The sequence below is a fragment of the Botryllus schlosseri genome, chromosome 8 (assembly GCF_051294905.1).
Source record: "Botryllus schlosseri isolate E-star chromosome 8, Bs_hap1, whole genome shotgun sequence".
NCBI lineage: Eukaryota > Metazoa > Chordata > Ascidiacea > Stolidobranchia > Styelidae > Botryllus > Botryllus schlosseri.
Genome location: NC_137243.1, coordinates 9,830,583 through 9,850,930, shown reverse-complemented (window position 1 = coordinate 9,850,930; position 20,348 = coordinate 9,830,583). Strand labels below are relative to the sequence as shown.

Here is a 20,348-nt window from a genome sequence, read left to right as displayed (position 1 = left end):
ATCTCTGGGAAGCTTCAATCTAGGGCTTGCACTATAGGGCACTGCCCCACGACCCAAGTCTGCATGAGTTTTAATGGCATCTAGCGACCCAAGCCTCACGCTCACGCATCAAAAAGAATAAATTCTTTGCATAAGTATTCTACGTTTTATGGGCATTGTCGCTATACAATGGGTTGTGTCCTGGTGAGTAGAAGTATAGCTAACCAAAGTATTATAGGGTTAGCTGGCTGACTACTTAACCTGCAGTCCTGTACTGTATCCTGGTGAGATCTTCTTAAGACGCAAATAGACGCAAGACATACGAATATATTTCAGACGTTGTTCCAAGTAGGTTTAGCAAATGAATCTCGTCTCGAGTCAACTAAACATGCGCTTATATAGGCTCATGATCATTGCAATCGGAAGTCTTATTCGTTTCCTAATATGGCGTGAAATACACAATGTTGGATATTATCATATAATCCCGCAACAGGTGTATCACATCTGTCTCATAGCTGTATCAGCGGTATAACTTGCAACACTCTGCCAGTTTGACAGCGGTTGCCTCTGATCGAATGAGAGCCAGATCGAATGATATCTGCTTGTGGTTTTTAGGTTCATGAAGGTTTGGAGGTTGTCAGTTACCAGCTCTTACACGAGCTTATAGACACTCGACATAATTCCAATAGGAAGTCAACGTCATATGCTATATGGGTGTGAAATACACTGTTGTCATAACCCTATACACCGCGGCACCGACCCTTGTTTGAGGGAGCGAACATGCAATGAAGCGGAAGTAACTATCATACGTATAGGTGTAGACAACAGTAATACATTTAGCCAAGACAATTCCACTAATTAAATCAACTTAGCAACACTAATACCACACGAGAGATGAACAAGGTTTTCTACAGCTTTTATAATATACAAGTTAGCCTAGCAGCTCACAACACAATTCCAGATTAATACACTAGAATAAGTAATAGTGACCTAACAACTAACTACATTTAGCCTATACAATACAACACAACTCCAGATAACCAGAGCAAGAATTGTTATTCAACACTACACTATCCGAAGTAATACACTAGAATAGGTAGCCTAACACAAAAAACAAATACACAATACATCCCAGTAGGCTTGCTCAAGTGCAATACACCAGCCAAGTCTGGAAGGCTATCCAACTTTAAACAACAGTCCATGGCCACCCATATATACAATGTGGCCGTTACAAAAAAAAACAATTGTACATCGCAAGTACAATTTTGATTGGATAGAATCGACGGCTATCTCAATCAACGCGCGCGCGCGGTGCTCTTCCGCTTTACTCATCCGTGGCAGGGCGATTGCCTGAATTCATCGGTGCATCAGGACTTACTATGGTTGGGACTTTCTTCTTTGGAAGCGGCAATTTCGGCGAGTCCGCTGGTAAATCGTGACGGGTCAGAACGGCATTAAGCTCTCGATCATGTACCATTGAGGTAGGAACGATTTGATCACCCCGGTTGGCGTCCGGCGGAGATTGTAGTGAGAGCTGAGCTTCGTCGGTCGTGTCGGCTAATAACTGCGGCGGTCCGGTAGCAATTTCCTCGTGTCGTAAAAGCGGCCGCTCGGTACCGATGTCGACTGTGTGACGTCGAGTGCTTGCATCTGAGTCATACCCGTCAGATTGTGCCTCAGGAGTATTCTCGCCCGAATCGATCGATAGTAATTCAATGTTCTGATCGGAGTAGTTGCCACGCGTAGGAGTAGAAGCAGGAGCACCGCGTCGAGTAGAAATGCGTTCGTAACGTGCATGCGCAAATCTGAAACAGCACACGACAGCCAGCATCACTTTGAAAAGGACTTAACAACTAGGCTTAGCACGAATACGACACAAGAGAACAAGCAATAAAATACAATGAAATAAATGTCTCCAAAGCCCCGTAACTACAAGCTATAAGGAGGGTAACTACTTGACGTGCGGAGGTGGTAAAAGTACTAGTAGTTTTGAAAACAGTCTCAATTCGTTTACATGGACTGTCAATCTTTGCGCGATTATTATAGGCCAACGTTAATCAAAAATATGTTGGATCGTAAATTTACCATATAGTGTATCCTTATTCCGGAAAATGAAGGAATTACTATACCGGTACTTGACTGTATACTTCAAGATGTATGTTTTGCAGACAAAAGAAATGGAGTATTTAAACCAAGTATGATTCTCGGAATTGAAAGAGAAACATAATACCACGTTTTAAAGCGGAAAATATATTTCATGTCTTTTATCCAGAAAGTTTCAAAGGTGGTCTGCTAAAACAGGTGCAACTTAAAATAACAACACTGGAGTTCACTTATCTTATTAGCACATGTCCAGGGCTGCTAGATTACGATACAAAGGGTAATTGCCCGATTGCAAAACGGTAGTTTCTAGCGTTTGATGGCCGTAGTTACTGTGATGAAATTTGATATGGGCGACAGTGCCGTATGAGCGGAACAACACAATACGGAACCTAATTATATTCACCGACATTTCGTGGAAAACATATTTGTCCATTACAACGCCTGTGCACGAAGCGAAAAAATCCTGGCTTCACGGACTTTGATGAAAATTAAAGTCGGTACTCCGTGAAACAGCCCTGAAATACCTCAGGCTATCTTCCTTATTGGAGGATCACACTACTTCTACTTGACAAACTGAATAGCGAAAAGTAAGTAAGTAGATCACAAATTATTACGAAGTAGAAGTAGAAGTAGAGAAGATCATATCTAGAAGTACTTCGTGACGGGTCACCTATGTTGATGTGACGTAAGGCAGGTAATTCGGTAATTCCAAATGAAATAAACAAAGGCAGCACCTAACAGCATTTAAGGCCGTATAGGTGTAATAACGATTGGCGATATGAGAAGCATACAACCCACGCAAGTATTGAATTAAAAACATGCGGAGAGATAAGTGTGATAAAATGCTATCATAAACCTTCCAGGCTAAGGATCCACCTTACTGGACAATCTAAGAACGTCTAAGTAAGCTACGTGGCGCGTCGATTCAACTATATACTTTACAATCATGTAATGTGATTGGAATTTGAGTTACAGACGCGTTCTGCGAAATGAGAATGCCATAATTATATAAAAAAAATAATTATTGAACATTTTTCGTGGGATACGGATATTTAGAATATTTGAACCAAAATGAGCTGTTCCGTTATCTATAAGTAGCTAGACGTGATAGATTCTGACCAACGAACTAACGGCCGAGCCGACAATGACCGCCAGGAAAAAAATAAGCTTTTCTGTACTATAACAGACTGCCGGAAGCATTTCTGATCAATGATGAAATTCCCATGACAAACCAATTACGGTGCACTCCATTGGCGTCAACTTAAATATAATTATAATGCAGAATTTGCAATAAGCGGAATGAGCGATTTCTGAATCGCATAGCCTATATTAGATGTGCAACGTTACATTCGAATGTATTCAAATTGGACACAAGATTTCGTATTGAGAATCAGATCGGTTCTGTACCTGCAGAATCGTCGCTATAAAAAGTCGCATGCTAGCGCTGTGGTCATTGAGACGTGCTAGCTAGTCACTATCTCAACTTCCGCATGTTCCCGACTGAACAGCGGTTCGGTATGAGGAAAAACCATTACCAAACATCTGAAACTCAAACACGGTGACTTCATCTCAATTCTTGTTACATGAGGTAAACGTTGTCCTACTGCATTAAATGGGGGAATTCTTGACAGCAAACCGGGGGGAAAGCAATTATTGAGCAATGAGCTGAATCCCATACAACGGCGCTGCTAAGATCATGTAACAATGTCCTTCATTCGATAAACATAGCCAGATAAATCACTTAAGCCTGAACGCAATTTGAGGTTAAAGAACCGTATACCCATTTTTAAAGCATGTACAATCAATTACGCAGAAACCCTATATGTCCAGTTGTCCACTGGACGCTCAAGGTCAATCCAGTGTCGTATGAAATCGAATATGGCGCGTTACTGAGCCAACTTCTCTATAACTACCCAAGTGAACGCACTAAGCGCTCTAGGATACCTCAAAAATAAACGAAGTTTAGCAGAAAATTTATAATTCGTACTAACGCAAGATCACGCCAACGTGAGAAGTGAAAGAAAATTCAAAACCACTTCCTGTATCGAGGCGCGTGAACATGTACGCCTGTAGAAGCAGTTAACAATGGACGGCGTGCAATTCTAATTACAACGTCCTGAGTCTGCGATAAGCGCTGTATCGCTGAGAAATATGAAAGGCAAAACCAATTTAATAAGTTTGCCTAAATGTCAAAATTTAGCTCGCATAATATACCTTGTCAAGCCTGTAAGAGGATCTGAGACAATTATGTATGAAAATAAACGAGCACGTCTAAATTTGAATTAACCGCACAAGGAGAAATATCGCGGAGTATATGCTGTTCGCGACACACTGAGAGCCAATTTGAAAGGCCTGAATCGCACTGTTTGCGCGCAAGTGCGCAAGTCTGCGACGTTACTCTGCTGTGCACTATCAAACAATTGAGCCGAAATTAATTGGGCCATAGTAAGAAGCGCGTACAGTACACGCAAGCGTAATCTAGTCGAAACATTGAGTGGTACGACGCGCGCGTTTTTATTCAACTGCGATTTCCCATCAAAAAGGGAATTGTCCTGAACGACGTTGGTGTTAATTAGTGAATCAACATTTGAAAGCGAACTAGCCAACCAACGTTCAACATCCGCGTGAGTATCAACTACTTCATCACGCAAAGCGGGAATATCTAATTTATGATCCTGAATATCACTTATATTAGACACGCTCTGTGAAGCTGAATCACATATAACCACCGGAAAGATCAAATCTGAGAAGTTATCGCTGTTAGACACATCGTCATTCATTCCGTTAATCTTACCTGGGAAAGCTCTTACGGCTTAACAATGTTAGGGATATCAACGTTAGAATTAACGTCTGTAGGTAGGTGTAGTTACTAGCCAAGGAGACATAATAACATGCGAACAATATATAATAATATATAACATGTAATACACGAATTGGCTAGGGAATTATAGGCTGTCGCGATACTTATTTCAGAATGCAATATAAGCACGTACCGTATATTGATCAATGTCCGGAATCCTGATAATTTGATAGTTCGATGGCAACGTCAAAAGTCCTCGTACGTAACGTAGTAGCGTTTAAGATATCGCTCGGGTCATCATGTCGCTATACAATGGGTTGTGTCCTGGTGAGTAGAAGTATAGCTAACCAAAGTATTATAGGGTTAGCTGGCTGACTACTTAACCTGCAGTCCTGTACTGTATCCTGGTGAGATCTTCTTAAGACGCAAATAGACGCAAGACATACGAATATATTTCAGACGTTGTTCCAAGTAGGTTTAGCAAATGAATCTCGTCTCGAGTCAACTAAACATGCGCTTATATAGGCTCATGATCATTGCAATCGGAAGTCTTATTCGTTTCCTAATATGGCGTGAAATACACAATGTTGGATATTATCATATAATCCCGCAACAGGTGTATCACATCTGTCTCATAGCTGTATCAGCGGTATAACTTGCAACACTCTGCCAGTTTGACAGCGGTTGCCTCTGATCGAATGAGAGCCAGATCGAATGATATCTGCTTGTGGTTTTTAGGTTCATGAAGGTTTGGAGGTTGTCAGTTACCAGCTCTTACACGAGCTTATAGACACTCGACATAATTCCAATAGGAAGTCAACGTCATATGCTATATGGGTGTGAAATACACTGTTGTCATAACCCTATACACCGCGGCAGCATGTTTGATATGGAGAACGCGCAGACAACAGTTGTACGAAACGCAGCTATATGAAACATGTCTGACGCACGCGATTTCAAATGGGGGTACATTTTTTTCCTCTGCGGGGGTCGCATTTGTATAGAATTCATATACTGTCTACTCAGATTGCAAGGAAGAGACTATTTCGAGCCGACCATTTCGACGACCGGTCATATATCAATATCAAGGTTTTTAGCAACCAATTTTGGCCAAGGTTTTATCACCGACGATTTTTTTGGCACAACACTTTGCCCAATCGTGTGTTTGCCAACATCACATGTCGTCATGTGTCCGGGCGCGGAAGAGGTAGGCCCCTAAATACCTGTGTTTGTTACATATTCCCGCACCGCTCGCTGCACAGTGCACACCCCTAGACAAAAGGATAACAACATTCTCTGACGGTGCGTTTATTAGAGTTCTGTGCGTAAAACTGTTGTCTTGGCGTTTTTCATGTCATAGGCCTACATGCCCGTAAAACTGTAGCATACTAAAAATAAATAAAAAATGCATTCTTTTTGGCGTATGAGGATTGTGTCGCGACATGCCACGAAAACTCGGTTTACACGATACCGACACCGGCCGCCCTACATAGACCACAATGGCGGCGCTCGTGAGCAAAAATGAAAATCGTGCATAGCCATAAAAAATAAAACATGCCAAATCAAAAGAGATCTCGTACGCATCCTATGATTTTTTTACCATAGACAACGATACATTCTTTATCAATTTTGGTGACGTCAATAATTTAATAGTTGAATAAACACAATTTGAGCCTACAAAATGACTGTAGTGTTTCTGCTGTTTGTGATATTCAAAGTATTTTTGACTACAATGGTAATTTTCATCATACCAATATTCTATACTATGATTTCGTATCTGCCGACTTGGAATGATGCCCATTTTATGGCACCGCCATTGTGAACACGCAGGTCACAGAGTAGACAAGCGGGTGCGGGTGCGGAAAGCGTGAATCAACGACTGAACAGACCGACAAGATGAGCCGTTTCTAGAGCTGTGGAGGTTGGCCAATGGCCATGACCAGTGATCACCTATAGTTATATCAGCATGTGTGGAGTGGACCAACGAATATAGACGGTCCTTTGGATGGAGTTTGGAGTACAGTACTGAAAATAAAAGGCGTGACTTACGCTTGAATGACTATACATCGGTTATTATTATCGCTCCATTTAGCTGCAATATGTGTGGCGTGAGCATAAATACTTGGGTACAACAGGCCATGATACCTGCAATTTATGATTTCTATATAGATAACAAACCTCCGTAGGTTAGTTATCTATAATTTCTCACGCCAAGGACGTGGTAAAGCATTGCTGCGCAGAAGCCGCAAGGTCTGTCAATAGTTATTGAACCGTGACAATCCACATCAATCAGCTATGCAAACATCACCTTCGACTTTCGAGCACTAGCTTCCAGTATAGAATGTAAACGCTTACATTCTATACTTCCAGCTTGTTCTATAGTTCTATACAGCTTGCGGCCTAGACCTAGGAGTGATCGCGGCACTGATTTTAAGAGAACCGCATTCGATCAGAATCCGGTAGTGGTATATACATGAGGCTACATCACAGATTATCACTTGACAGACGGACAGACATTTATTGATTCGTCAAACATAAAATTTGACTGGAGGTGACGATATGAGAGAGAGAGAAAGAGAAAGAATCTTTATTCGTATACATTACATTACATATCAACATTACACTACAAAAATGTAACAGTCAAATGAGACATGCAAGGTAGACGGGAGGCACGATATGACGAAGTCTTCAGAGCCGAGCCACCCGCACCCAGGACAGGAGCAAATTTCACAGTCGATAACTAATGAATAAATGTAAAATAAAATAAACTAACGAAAAGAAAAGAAAAACAAGACACAGTAACATGGACCAATTCGAAATACAATGCAAATACAATTTAGCGGTAGTTAGAGATAAGAGAATGAAAACATTGTTTTTAAAAGCACAAAAGTCTATTACGGAGATTATGAGATATGACCTTTAAAGGCCTTGTTACCCATAACCTGTGAAGCTTGCCAAAATTACCGGATCCTTGATTTGATTTGGATTTGGGCTTGGAAGAAATATAGACTTGGATCCATGACTTACCATATGCCAAACAGGATTTATAGATATGGAATTTGAGAGATCGTGCATGATGTAGCAAAATGGATCAACCAGGCGGTGCGAGGGAAGAGGGTTGGTTTGGTTATGTTCACAATAAGGACAGTATTATGTTCAAAGACGAAAATATGATCAGGCTGATCAGTCATGTCCAAAATAAGGTCATTTGCTGTGTCCACTATAGGTCAGCTGTCCATGGTTACGAGTTAGTGTCACTGTCATTATGGTTGAGGATAAGGGTCCTAATGATACTTTACCCCAACCCTAATGACCCTAACCAACACCCTAATGACCCTTGCCCACAGGCCACAGCCTAACGACTCTAACCCTCACCCAGAGGTGGTCAGTAACGAAGTACTTCTACTTTTTCGAAGTACTCAAGTAGTTTCCCTCTACTTCTGGTACTTACTCAAGTAGATCTGATTTTCGCTACTTCTACTTCTACTGCACAATATTTTGTGATCTACTTACTTACTTTTCGCTATTTTCAGTTTGTCAAGTAGAAGTAGTTCAATCTCCAAATCAGGAAGATAGCCTGAGAAGTTTCGGGGCTGTTCTCACGGAGTATCAACATTTAATTTTCATAAAAGTTGAGTAAAGCCAAGAATTTTCGTCGCGCGCAGTGGATACGGAGTGACCAGTGTGATTTCACGAAAGTATCGGTGAATATAATTTAGGTAGCGGGTTGGCGTGCTTCCGTTTACACCATATTGTCGCCCTTCGCCCATATGAAATAATTCATCACAGTATATATGGCACATCATAACGTTTGAAACTGATGTTTCGCAATCTAGCATTTACTTGTCATATCGTAATCTAGCATGTCCATTGTCCATGTCCATGGCGTGTCCTAATCTGGAAAAGTGGACTCTGACTTTTTTTAGTTTTGGAGCTGTTGTAGCATACCACCTTTGAAACCTGGACTAAAGGAATGAAAGACATGTTCCACTTTCAGAAGTAGTATTTCTATTTCAATTTTAATTCCCAGTATCATATATTTGAGTTAATAATTAATATCAGTTCTTTTGTCTGGATAACATACATGTTTAAGTATAAAAGCAAGTGTAGTAATGCCTTTAATTTCCGGAAATAAAGTTAGGCCTACACAATATGGCATTTTTACTGTCCACCATATTTTTTATTAACGTTTACTAATAGCGCAAAGTGGTTACACCGTATTCTATATAACTTCTCCGTATTGCTCTTCGACTAAACTACGGGCCTTATAATATGGGGGACGGCGCTGTACCATGCTATTTTCTAAAATGTGCTGTTCCAGAAAACAGAGGATTAGTATCGCATTTCCATATCAATACTATCATGATGGGAATGAATGCTTATGCTATCAAAAATTGGATACCTATTGGTATGCATCAATATGAATCAAGCTCGTCACCTTTCGCATAGCTCAATTTGCACCTTTTTACAATCCATGTGAACGAATTAGGATCGTTTTCACAACTACTTACTTACTTGAGTACTTTTAAAGTCAGTCAATTCTACTTCTACTTCAAGTAGTTTTAGGTTGCTTATGGAAGAAGTACTTCTACTCATACTTGAGTAGATTTTTTCGTCGCTACTTCTACTTCTACTTGAGTAGATTTCTTGACTACTTTGACCACCTCTGCCCTCACCCCAACCCTATCTACCCTACTGGAATCTCGGTACATTTGCCTAATATAACAGGTGAGCGGCGATGATTCACCAAGTTTCAAGTCATTTGATAAAAAATATAATGAAAATAAGAATTTTGTGAGCACAGGACACCGACTCCATGCTATCCTATCGCCCCAACCCTGACCCTAAACGACAACCCTAATGATACCAACTTAACCCCCTGACCCCCAACCCTTATGTCACTGTAACATAGCGACTGACCTTATTTTGAATAGACTGACCTTATTGTGAACATGAGACTGACCTTACTGAACACGCCCGCTAGCGGATTTTACGATGAGGTTTGACTACATTGAAGACTCAATATGACGTCACACTAGCAAAGCTTCACCTATCGACTGTACAGGAGAGGAGTGGAATATAGGTTTTAAATCGGGCCATTTCTAATGTGAGCTCTGGTTATTGTTTGAGTCTGCAGCAGATTTCTTCACGGGCCGAATGAAATAGTCTGCATTGTGGACGCTATCCGGTCCGCCGGTTGGGCGGCCGTGCTATACTGTTAGGTCAGTGCGGTTATCTGTTTGTGTGTTGTAACCAGGTCCGAAACAACATTTTTTCTGCCCCCTTCCGCCCAAAAAGCACTAATCTTGGCCAGCCACAGGGTAATCGATGCAACTTCTTGCGGACTTACTATAATATACATCTGCTTGTTGAAATTTGTGAATGAATTCTGTCAATAATATTGGTTCTTCCATAATACTATAAAATACACCATTAGGTTGTACATCCAGTGGTTTCCAACCTATTATGGCCGCGATCTCATTTCCACTTTAAAAATGTTCCGTGGTCCCGCTCAAAAATGATAGGCTGATTAATAAAAATGTCAGCTTGCCCAGAGCCGGCTTGCCTAGAGTCAGCTCGCCCCGACTTACGGCCTATTTTGGAAGCTGATGACGTCCAACATCTTCGCGCGACCCCCAGAATAAAGGCAAACGACCCCCAGGTTTAGAATACCTGTATTCGACTAACCTAAAGCACCTAAAATGTGAATTTTGCTCCGAGTCACGAGTCAATTTCAAGTCATCAAGTAATCGGTGTCAATAAAAATCACTGTATCTTGCATATGTTTGGATTGTTCACGAAACGCTGGTGTAACCCGTGAGAGCGACCAGTAATTCAATGATCGTGCGTTTTACTGAGCCTCTCACAAATGAATTGACCGCAAACGAAGTGATCGAAGTTTACTGTTTATGTTGTCATAACTCGTAAACTAGTATTGTAAAGTAATCTCAGAGCAAAATGTCTATTTCTGTTCTCTGTTCGTACCTTTACCAAACCTTTTGTTTTATTGAAATTGAATTCGAATATAGTTTATATAGTACCCAACCATTGGCGCAGGCTCGAAATGTATCACATCAATTTGTAAATGGATAATTTATTGCATCTTATCAATTCGTTTCACTATTCTCTATTTTGGCTAGTAACTATAAACTGAGGCTATGCAATTACTTATGTAGTTTAGCAGTTCTACATTTGAGCGATACAGCGCCTTCTAGCGTGTAGCCTATATTTAACTCTGTGTTTGTTCATCGGTTCAAAATCAATGACCACTCAATCTGTATTCCAGACAGGCAGCAAAATGCAATCACGTAATGATGCCTCATACTTCGAAAAAGCAACTTGACTTTAATCGTGATTTGACTCGTGACTTAACTTGACTTGACTCCAGTCGCCTCCAAAAATCGAGTGACTTGACTGGACTTGAGACACCTTCGAAAATCGATTGACTTGACTTGACTCGAGTCAAAATGTACAATAACTCGAAATGACTCGTGACTCGAAGATAGTGACTTGATCCCAACACTGGTTTCTGATTTCCTCAGCATTAAGACAAAATATCAAATCATTGTCTGGGTTGGGTGGACTACAGGGTTGATTTCAAAAAAATATATTGGATATTGGAATTTAGCTTGAAAAAGATTCCCGACCCCTGCAGCGAAGCTAAAGTAGTTACTGGTATTTTATCGAACGTCGGGCAATCAGCTTGACTAGTACATGGGTTGTAATATCAAAAAATCATGACGAAATCGGAATCAGCACAGCAGTGACTTTCAAATAACCCGGTTTAATAGAAATTTGAGGTGTTGCCATCAGTTATCAGATTATACTAATTATAATTAACTTTTCTGCTGTTACCGTGGAAAAGACTTTCACGAACGTAAAGCTCAGATTAATGAATTAGTTCTGAAAGAATATACCTCGCTCTATTCATTGCTGAAAGTTGTCAAAACTACAATATAATTTGAAAGAATACCAAATGACCACAATTTCAGTATTTATATATGATAGGCAATGAACGCTCCTTTGAAATGAACACATAGCAAGTGTTATCGTTCACAGACAAAGTGAGCTTACCCGGATGTACGGTTCCATGTACCCTGGTTCATTTCGCTTCCGCAGTCAAATGAACACCTTACGTATTCTCACAGTTTCAATCGTAGTCTGTAGAAAACCGGCAGTTGCCTTATATTTGAGAGATGGCAGAACAAAAAGAAAAAGAGCTCCGTGTGATTCGGTACGAGGAAGTCAAGGAACACAGCACCCTGAAATCGTCTTGGCTCGTAATTCATAACAAAGTTTACGACGTCACAAAGTTTCTCGAAGATCATCCGGGCGGCGAAGAGGTTCTGCTAGAGCAGGCCGGAACAAACGCGACGGAGGCTTTCGAAGACGTCGGTCACTCTTCCGACGCCAGGAACCTCGCCGAGGAATATTTGATCGGAGAGCTACATCCGGACGATCGTTTTAAGGAAGAGTCGCCGCAATTCGTCACATCCCATGACACCCAAGACGAGCCAAGTACGTGGAGTAACTGGGTCATACCTGCCATCGTAGCTCTTGCTGTGGCATTCGTGTATCGGTATTATATGTCCAGTTGAAAATCTTTGTGCAGTCACTGCATCTATTTACTTTGATCCCGGTATATTAACGAATTACGCGGTTGATCATTAGAGAATTAACACTTTGGGAATAATGCATGTAATTAATGCTAATGATTGAAATACATATTTATTGACAGGGGAACAAAGCAGCGAAAATGATTCAAATTCGAAGTGTACAATGTCATGAAATTCTCGCATTCTCGTATTTAATTATTTTTCTTTAATAAAGACGGCTGCTGGTTAATTCTTGTTGCGATAACGCCATTGTCTCTATACAAAAATATTGTATTGTGTTCGTCGATACTGCTGCGGCCTTCTGGAACTTTGAATGTACCGTTGCTGCAGAATAAGTTGGCGGATATTGATTATGTTGGTACATTGTAGGCTACTTGTGATGTTGCTTGAATGGTATGTGCTTATTACAGAACTTGTGCTTTGCATATTCACAAGGTCATTGATGAAACATTGAAAATATTGAATGTGATTGTGTATAATGTGTAATCAGTGTATAGGAAATTTATGCAATATGTGCTGCATATTTTTGAACCGTTTCTTCGATTGTGTCATTGTTAATTAATTGTAACCGTAAAATTACTAAAATGCAATGTTATTATGTTCCTAGTTTTTTCGTTTCATAAACATAGTAGTTATGGCGCCCATAAATACGTGCGAGCATTTGACATCGTTTCAAACATCATATGGGATAAAGCCATTTCAGATTACTCAGAAATGGCTTGTAAACTGCAGTACCCGTGAAGCCAGACAAGTAAGTCATTTGTATAACATATTGATGCTGTTAGTTTGGTATTTGCATCTTATATAACACCTATATATTGAGTGGTCCGTGGACATATGAGCATGCGACATTACAGCATGCGAGACTTGGGCATGCGACAATTTGGCATGCGACACATGAGCATGTGGGTTAAACTACGGGTTAGGGGTAGGTTAGGGTTGGATTTATGGTTGGTTTAGGGTTAGGTTTTAGGTTAGGTTAGGCTAGGTTAGGTTAGGTTAGGCTATGTTTCGGGTTAGGGTAAGTTTTAGGGTTATACAGTCACATGCTGAAGTGACGCATGCCGATGTGTTCCATGCTGAACTGTCGTTTTCCATTGTGTCGCATGCTCATATGTCGGGCAACCATATTGAGTAGCAATTCTGATTTTTTCTCTTTCTTTCATGTTTACCAAGATTGTAGTAATCAACATATTCTTTTTTTTAAATTCAGGTACGGGCCAAGTCTTGTTATTGTCAAGTCTGCAAAACTTACAAAGGTCGTTTACATGCATGTCTTCATTGCATATATTTTGCTTGCTACGAAAAGTAAGATCTGTCGAGTAGACTATTGAGTAGGCTATGTCATCGGAGACTTCGCTCTGCTTCTACTTAAAACTGTAAAGTATGGTAATAAAAAACTTTCTGTCTGAGAGATGTGCAACATTTGAATGCACTGTTTACATCAAACCTTGCAGCTTCACAGCCAATAGTGGTTGATGTGGAAGCAGGCCGTGTGATCGCTCATTATATTACAATCAGAGCTTAGAAGTCATAACTATGATCATATTTCGTTAACTGCTAAATTCAGTTCCCCTACATTCTTTTCTAGTAACCATAGTTACTGTGGAAGGTCCAACTTCATAAAGCTGTCAAAACAGTTATTTCATCATAATAATCCCGTCCGTGATTTCGGAAAACATAGGCTATCTTACTTGTCACTGGATAGCATATCTGTTGACTCGCAAAGATGGAACCATACTTCTGACTTACCAAAACACATTTCCTTATGACTGCTCATGAAATTTGCTTTGAAATTGCCAGTATGTAGTAATGTTGCTCATTTTATACAGTAGCAAAAAAGTATTACGAATTAGAAAGTGCATTAATCATGTTTGCATCTACATCATAGGCAGCACATTCACGCTCATGCATTGAAGAACGATCACTTTCTCGCTATGGATCTGACATTTGGTCAAACGTACTGCTTCAAATGCAGGGACTACATTTACGACAAGGAACTAGATAAAATTGCAAAAGTATGTTCGCAAATTTCTGTTGTTGAGGTATGCCTGATTACGAGAGGGTCACATTCGCTGGTATTTGGGATAAAGTTTACCATGTCGTTGTCAAGCCAGATGAATGATTCATTTCATTAGACAGTTTTATTGACTTTGTCACTACAATAATTGGCTGTCAAATGTTGAAACATTAGTCTGGAGTTTTACGGCATGCTTGGTAACAATGGTGGATATATATATCAATTTGTGTTTAGACAGAATGGCGAAGCATGTGCAAATCCATGGGATGGAGCGAAAGTCATGTCAGCTTATGGCCATTTTGGGAGCCGTCGGAAATAGACATGGAGTACCTCAAACTGAATCCAAAGCGTCGAAAAATGTCACCTGAGAGTTTTATCGGCCTGCGGGGCCTGGTCAACCTGGGGAACACGTGCTTCATGAATTGCATTCTTCAGGTGAGCGCGTGTACTAGTTGCGCCGATGGTGGAGAGTGACATTACCGAAACGATTCATTCTCAGGCCTTTATACACACGCCAATGTTGAGGGATTATTTCCTCGCCGAGAAACACGTCTGCGACAAGGACCGGTGTCTCGTTTGTGAAATGATGAGGTTGTTTCAGGTAAGCGCAGCATTCTCTTGGCAGTATCGTACTAGGACTTGGCACGTTGATTCGTGTGCACAGGTTCAAATTGAGTATTAATTGTAATGATTCGAGTCGTATTAAAGTAGGCTATTAACATTGTACACCTCTTTCTACTAAGAATTATCGTTTCGATACTTTTCCCCCACTCGATCGGCCCAATCACAGCATGCGAAACGTGGAAATGGCATTTCTGTAAAGTTGTGATCAACCCACAGAGAGCGCAATGAAATAGGCTTGATCACAAAAATACTAAACTTCTTTTCTATCATTATGTGGTGTAGAAATGGAATTGTTTTTCTTTGAGGCCTCATAAAAGGTGCATTTTTGAAATTTCCACATCATCTTTACTGTTATGATGTCATAATGACCTTAAATGCTACTCGTCTGGACTTCAGCCTAATACCCGATTCGGGACCGACGCACTGAGATGCTCGATTTTTGTCCAGCCATATATATTACCCGTAGTGGCGTTTGACAGGAGTTCTACGCGGCAAAACAAACGGCGTACATTCCCTATCGGTTGTTGCACTTGGTTTGGACAAACGCTCGTCACCTGGCGGGTTACGAGCAGCAAGACGCTCACGAATTCCTAATCGCGGCACTGGACCTGTTGCATCAGCATCTCAGCGCGAGGTATTCTTTTAATTTGGATAGGTTTTAATTACTTGCACTCACTAACTTGAGCATTTTGTAGTGAAAAGTACTTAAAAAGTACAATTTTCATTATGAAACATAGATAGTATTATGGCATGAGTTAGCATCACTTTTGTGGATGAAATTGGTCATGAGGACTACATGAAATAGCCCTTGTCACGGAAACTAAATATATATTTGAAGATCGCACCAATTCGTAGTACCGTTTGTTAATTGGCATTACTTGCTAAGACACATCTTTTAATTTCAGAAATAGCCACCTTCGATAAACTACTAAAAGTATACGACCTCTAGAACAAAACCACTTCTTCAAATTGCGTTACTTTACTTGCGGAGCAAACTGACTACTTTGACCACCTCTGGGTAGGAATAGTGCTCAGTAGCGATCATAAAATTGATTTGAAGGTGACTCGCGTGTCGCATCACATGTTATGATGTATTAAAAAATGGCTGATGCAACTAACTTGCCTTCTTCTTGATGAAATTACGAATTTACGCAAAAATCTGCAGTGACACGGCCAGCAACTCAAGCCCTGTGCCTGGCAAGAAGGGCAGAAATCAGCCGTGCCGTTGCATTATCGATCAGATCTTCACTGGCGGATGGCAGTCAGACGTAGAATGTCAAGTTTGCAAGGGTGTGTCGACCACCATCGATCCGTTTTGGGATATTTCACTTGATTTGCCGGGTAATCATACCATATAGTTTTAGCATCATTGTGATCATGCTCAGAATGCAAATTATGAAACTATAGCTGTTTTGCAAACTATTTCATTTACTTTTGTTTAACAGGATCCACTAGCAGCCCGTGGCATTGCATGTCGCCACCGCACCAACCACTTACCGGTATGGAAAACACCACAGGGGCAACGGTACCTCCAATTTCACCAAGCAACAGGCCCATGTCGCTGAAAGACTGTTTGAACAGGTACCCATTCGTAACGGGTACATATTTCCACTAACTTGAATTTTCGATTTCGGCGCAGGTTCACGAGACCGGAACACTTGGGCAGTAGCGCTAAAATCGAATGCAACCAATGTCACAGCTACCAGGAGTCAACAAAGCAGCTGACGCTCAACAAACTTCCTATTGTCTGTTGCTTTCATTTGAAAAGATTCGAGCACACCACCATGGTACAATAGATATGGTAGATATCGAGCTTGGTAATGTTTAACTTATCTCACTGTAACAGTCAAGGCGAAAGATTCCGACTTATGTGTCATTTCCGATGGAGCTGGACCTAAGCCCGTTTATGGCATCGCGGCGAAGTGCTAATGGGAAGGAGCAAAAAGTTGTGAACGATGATCTACATATATCTAAAAATAACAAGTAAGCATAACTTGCTTTACGGATTTCTATTATAGTTTAATGCAAAAGTGTCAAGTGAATGGGTTTTCAAATTATCCACACGTTGTTATGAGAAGCATTCCCATTTTTGGATGCTATTGCCGCCGAGTCCATCACGTCATACCAATGTCGCTACGAAGGCCTCTCTCAAGGCAGTTGGAATAAACTCAAGGTCTTGTATATTCTCTTCGAAACCTGTTTTTGTAGATATTGTCGATGCAGAGGTGGTCATTGGTCGAATTCGTCAGCGTTACTACTCAAGATGATTGCAAGTGGAAGTAGCAATTTCCAGAACATGTCAAACTGCTTTGATTGGGAGTAAATAATGAATGGTCTGAAAAGTACTTGAGTAACTTGAAATGTAGATTTGGTCAAGGGGGGACAGGAATTTCATAATTTTACCGGCTAATTGGAGGTATCTTCGTAACTTATGTAAAATGACGAATGACCCTACAAATATTTATGATCTTGGGAAATTTATTTAGTTGCCATTGCCATGATACAGGGGGTATTTCACACAGCGATGCAAACATGTGACTACTGATTCAAAATAAAAATTCTAAAAAGTAAGTAGTTTTGCAAAAAACTTAACCCAAAAATAGTGTGCTGGCAACCAGGGCTGTGTAGTTTGTAAATTTTACCACCGACTCCAACTCCTTACGTTGTCAATATACCGACTCCAAAGTCTGTAAATGCACTGACTCCGCGACTATTTTCCTCACGAAACTCCGACTCCAACAGTACTACAGATTTAATTCGGAAATTATACGTCACAGTAACAGTTTAATGACTGTCATAGTGTCATATAACCATTGAACATATGCAGACATGTTATTCACGACAGCATGCAAAATTGGTTGTTGTGAAATAGCTCTATATACTCACTGTGCAATTAACATGGGAGTATTTATTTCGAAATACATCCTTACTTTTTCATATGCTATAAGTTTTTATAGCATAGACAAGCCATGGATATTCTGTAATATGTATGAATCATTCAAACATGATACGTATCCCAGCCTCTATAATAAAAATAAGGATAAAAACAGAAGTGTAGCTCTTGTGTATGAGTCAGCAACTAATACAGAGATGTACAAATTTTCTCATTACACACTATGCTGATGACAAGCCCACGCTTTCTCACAACTAATAAATGGTAGTCAGACGTGAAATATAGGGAGTAGTCATATAGCATATGTCTACACTCTACTTGCACTTAGTCCAGTATTCACAGACTAGAACTATACTTGCAATCTTTCTTGAAGATTCGTTCGATCCGTTATGATGCATCTTACCACGGACAAGATAGCGTAATGGTGAAGCGGCCGGGTCAGACCAAAGACCTGATTAGTAACACTGGTATCCATGACTTCCCTGCTTGGCTTGCTTATGGAAAAGATTAGCGAAACTCCGACTCCACAGCCCTGCTGGTAACTCTTTGCAAGAGGCACCGCAAAAATGATGTCTCCAACTGCCTCTGATTGGGTCCACTGTCCGCTCTGCATATAGCCAAAATGTGTTTAAATGTCACACGATTGGATCGCGTGCATCCTTTGTAAGCTTGGGTCACATTGCTTGCAGTTGCCAAAATGCAATGTCGAGACAATGCGGCTGAATGTACGACATGTTTAGTGTAGATCCTAGTGTCAACCGGTGTGTTTATCTTTCAGGTATTCCTTATTTGCGGTTATCAATCACATTGGATCATTGCAAAGCGGTCACTATTCGGTCTTCGTAAGGCAGCATGAAGACCAATGGTTTCGATGTAACGACTCTGTAATCATGAAAGCTAGCAAGCAGGACGTTTTACAATCGGAAGCTTATCTGTTATTTTATCACAAACAGTATCTAGAGTATGAATAATTTCTTTTGCATATCGTTCAGTCATGAAAGTGTTGAGGTTTATTATTCGAATAAAATTCGATAAAATGTAACTGCCATGATATGATGTTAGTGGTCCTGAGCTTTATACAGAAATATTGGTGTGTCGTTATCAGAGGTGGTCAGTAACGAAGTACTTCTACTTTTTGAATTACTTGAAGTAGATTTTTCCTACAGGTATGATTTTAGACTACTTCTACTTCTACTTGACAGTTTTGTAGGCAAAAATAAGCGTATAATACCTACTTACTGACTTGTGAACCACCACTTCTACTTGAGTAGAAATTCTGGCGTTACTTCTACTTAAGTAGCGACGGTGACTACTTTGACCACCTCTGGTCGTTATGTCACTGCATGGGTATGTCTCTACTTTATATACCTAGTCTGAAGCGGCGAATTCGGGGGTTGATGGTAAAGATACGAATTTTGTTGCTGTGCAGTGTGCATATCCCTATCTTTTCAGTGTGAACAAAGTCTCCCGGTCCCATGGCTACGGCTAGTAAGTGTCAACCAGTCTCTGGTGCTACGAGGCTTAGTGAGATTTTGCACGTTTATAGATCTGCACGTCTGAATTTACAGCCTTCTCGTTCAGAATTTAATTGTTGCATTGCACATTGGATTTGATAATTCAGACTTGATATATTGTAGGCTTACCATATTTTGAAAATGTAAAAAGAGGACACTTTTTCAGAAATTTCAGACATGCAAAACTGGAGAAGAATTCTCAAAAACCGGTAACTTTTTCCCACTTCGTCATCGGTTGACTAAAAAAAAAGGTCATCACTTTCGCTTACAGCTCAAAATAACGTTTTTCTCTCCACATTGCCAGGTGGATAACTAGAAAAAAAAAAAGGTCTTCTTTTCGCTCAGAGCTAAAATCACCGCTTTTCCCTCGCAATTTGATCTAAATCTGACCTAAATTTTCAAAAAAGAGGACAAAATCTCAAAAAAGAGGACAAAAGGGCGTCCTCCGAGGACACTTTCAAAAAAGAGGACAAATCCTCTTAAAAGAGAACGTATGGTAAGCCTAATATATTGCAACTCGTGGCTAAGTTTATGAATGGTTCTTTGGCAGACCGTCGGTAGGTCATTTCATGGCAGCTTGAATAACGTGAGAGCAGTAATCAGAGGTGGTTAAAGTATGTGTTGGGTTCTCAAGTAGATGTGATGCAGAGAAATTCTACTCGATCACAAGCAGAAATTTACATCACTACTCCATATGAGAATGGAAAATGAAGGATTCAGTAGTTTTGATCGATGTGGAAATTCTCGGCTGACAAGTATTAAAGAAGAGTGGTAGTTTAGCTTGCAAGTACTCTGCGTA

General features: G+C 40.4%; 2 protein-coding genes and 1 long non-coding RNA gene across 3 annotated transcripts in view; 2 read left to right on the top strand and 1 right to left on the bottom strand.

The window, feature by feature from the left end:
• LOC145445220 (cytochrome b5-like) overlaps positions 1-13,105 on the top strand; it is a 392,395-nt gene extending 379,290 nt beyond the window's left edge. Inside the window, exon 2 of the mRNA XM_080323393.1 lies at positions 12,031-13,105. Coding sequence (XP_080179519.1) covers positions 12,079-12,480 — 402 coding nt within the window. The 5' untranslated portion in view covers positions 12,031-12,078 and the 3' untranslated portion in view covers positions 12,481-13,105. The remainder of the gene's footprint in view (positions 1-12,030) is intronic.
• Positions 287-4,389, bottom strand: LOC145445229 (uncharacterized). The gene is made up of 2 exons (XR_013916924.1): positions 2,381-4,389; positions 287-2,077 (listed from the first exon to the last, which is right to left on the bottom strand). It is a non-coding gene; the product is annotated as an uncharacterized LOC145445229 (long non-coding RNA).
• An 11-nt stretch (positions 13,106-13,116) lies between the features above and the next one.
• Positions 13,117-19,077, top strand: LOC145445191 (ubiquitin carboxyl-terminal hydrolase 22-like). The gene is made up of 11 exons (XM_080323352.1): positions 13,117-13,249; positions 13,712-13,806; positions 14,390-14,516; positions 14,753-14,953; positions 15,018-15,119; positions 15,622-15,776; positions 16,308-16,483; positions 16,588-16,723; positions 16,782-16,929; positions 16,989-17,125; positions 18,814-19,077. The coding sequence occupies exons 1-11, from the start codon at positions 13,133-13,135 to the stop codon at positions 19,004-19,006; spliced, it is 1,587 nt and encodes a 528-aa protein (XP_080179478.1). The 5' UTR covers positions 13,117-13,132; the 3' UTR covers positions 19,007-19,077.
• The last annotated feature ends 1,271 nt before the right edge of the window (positions 19,078-20,348 follow it).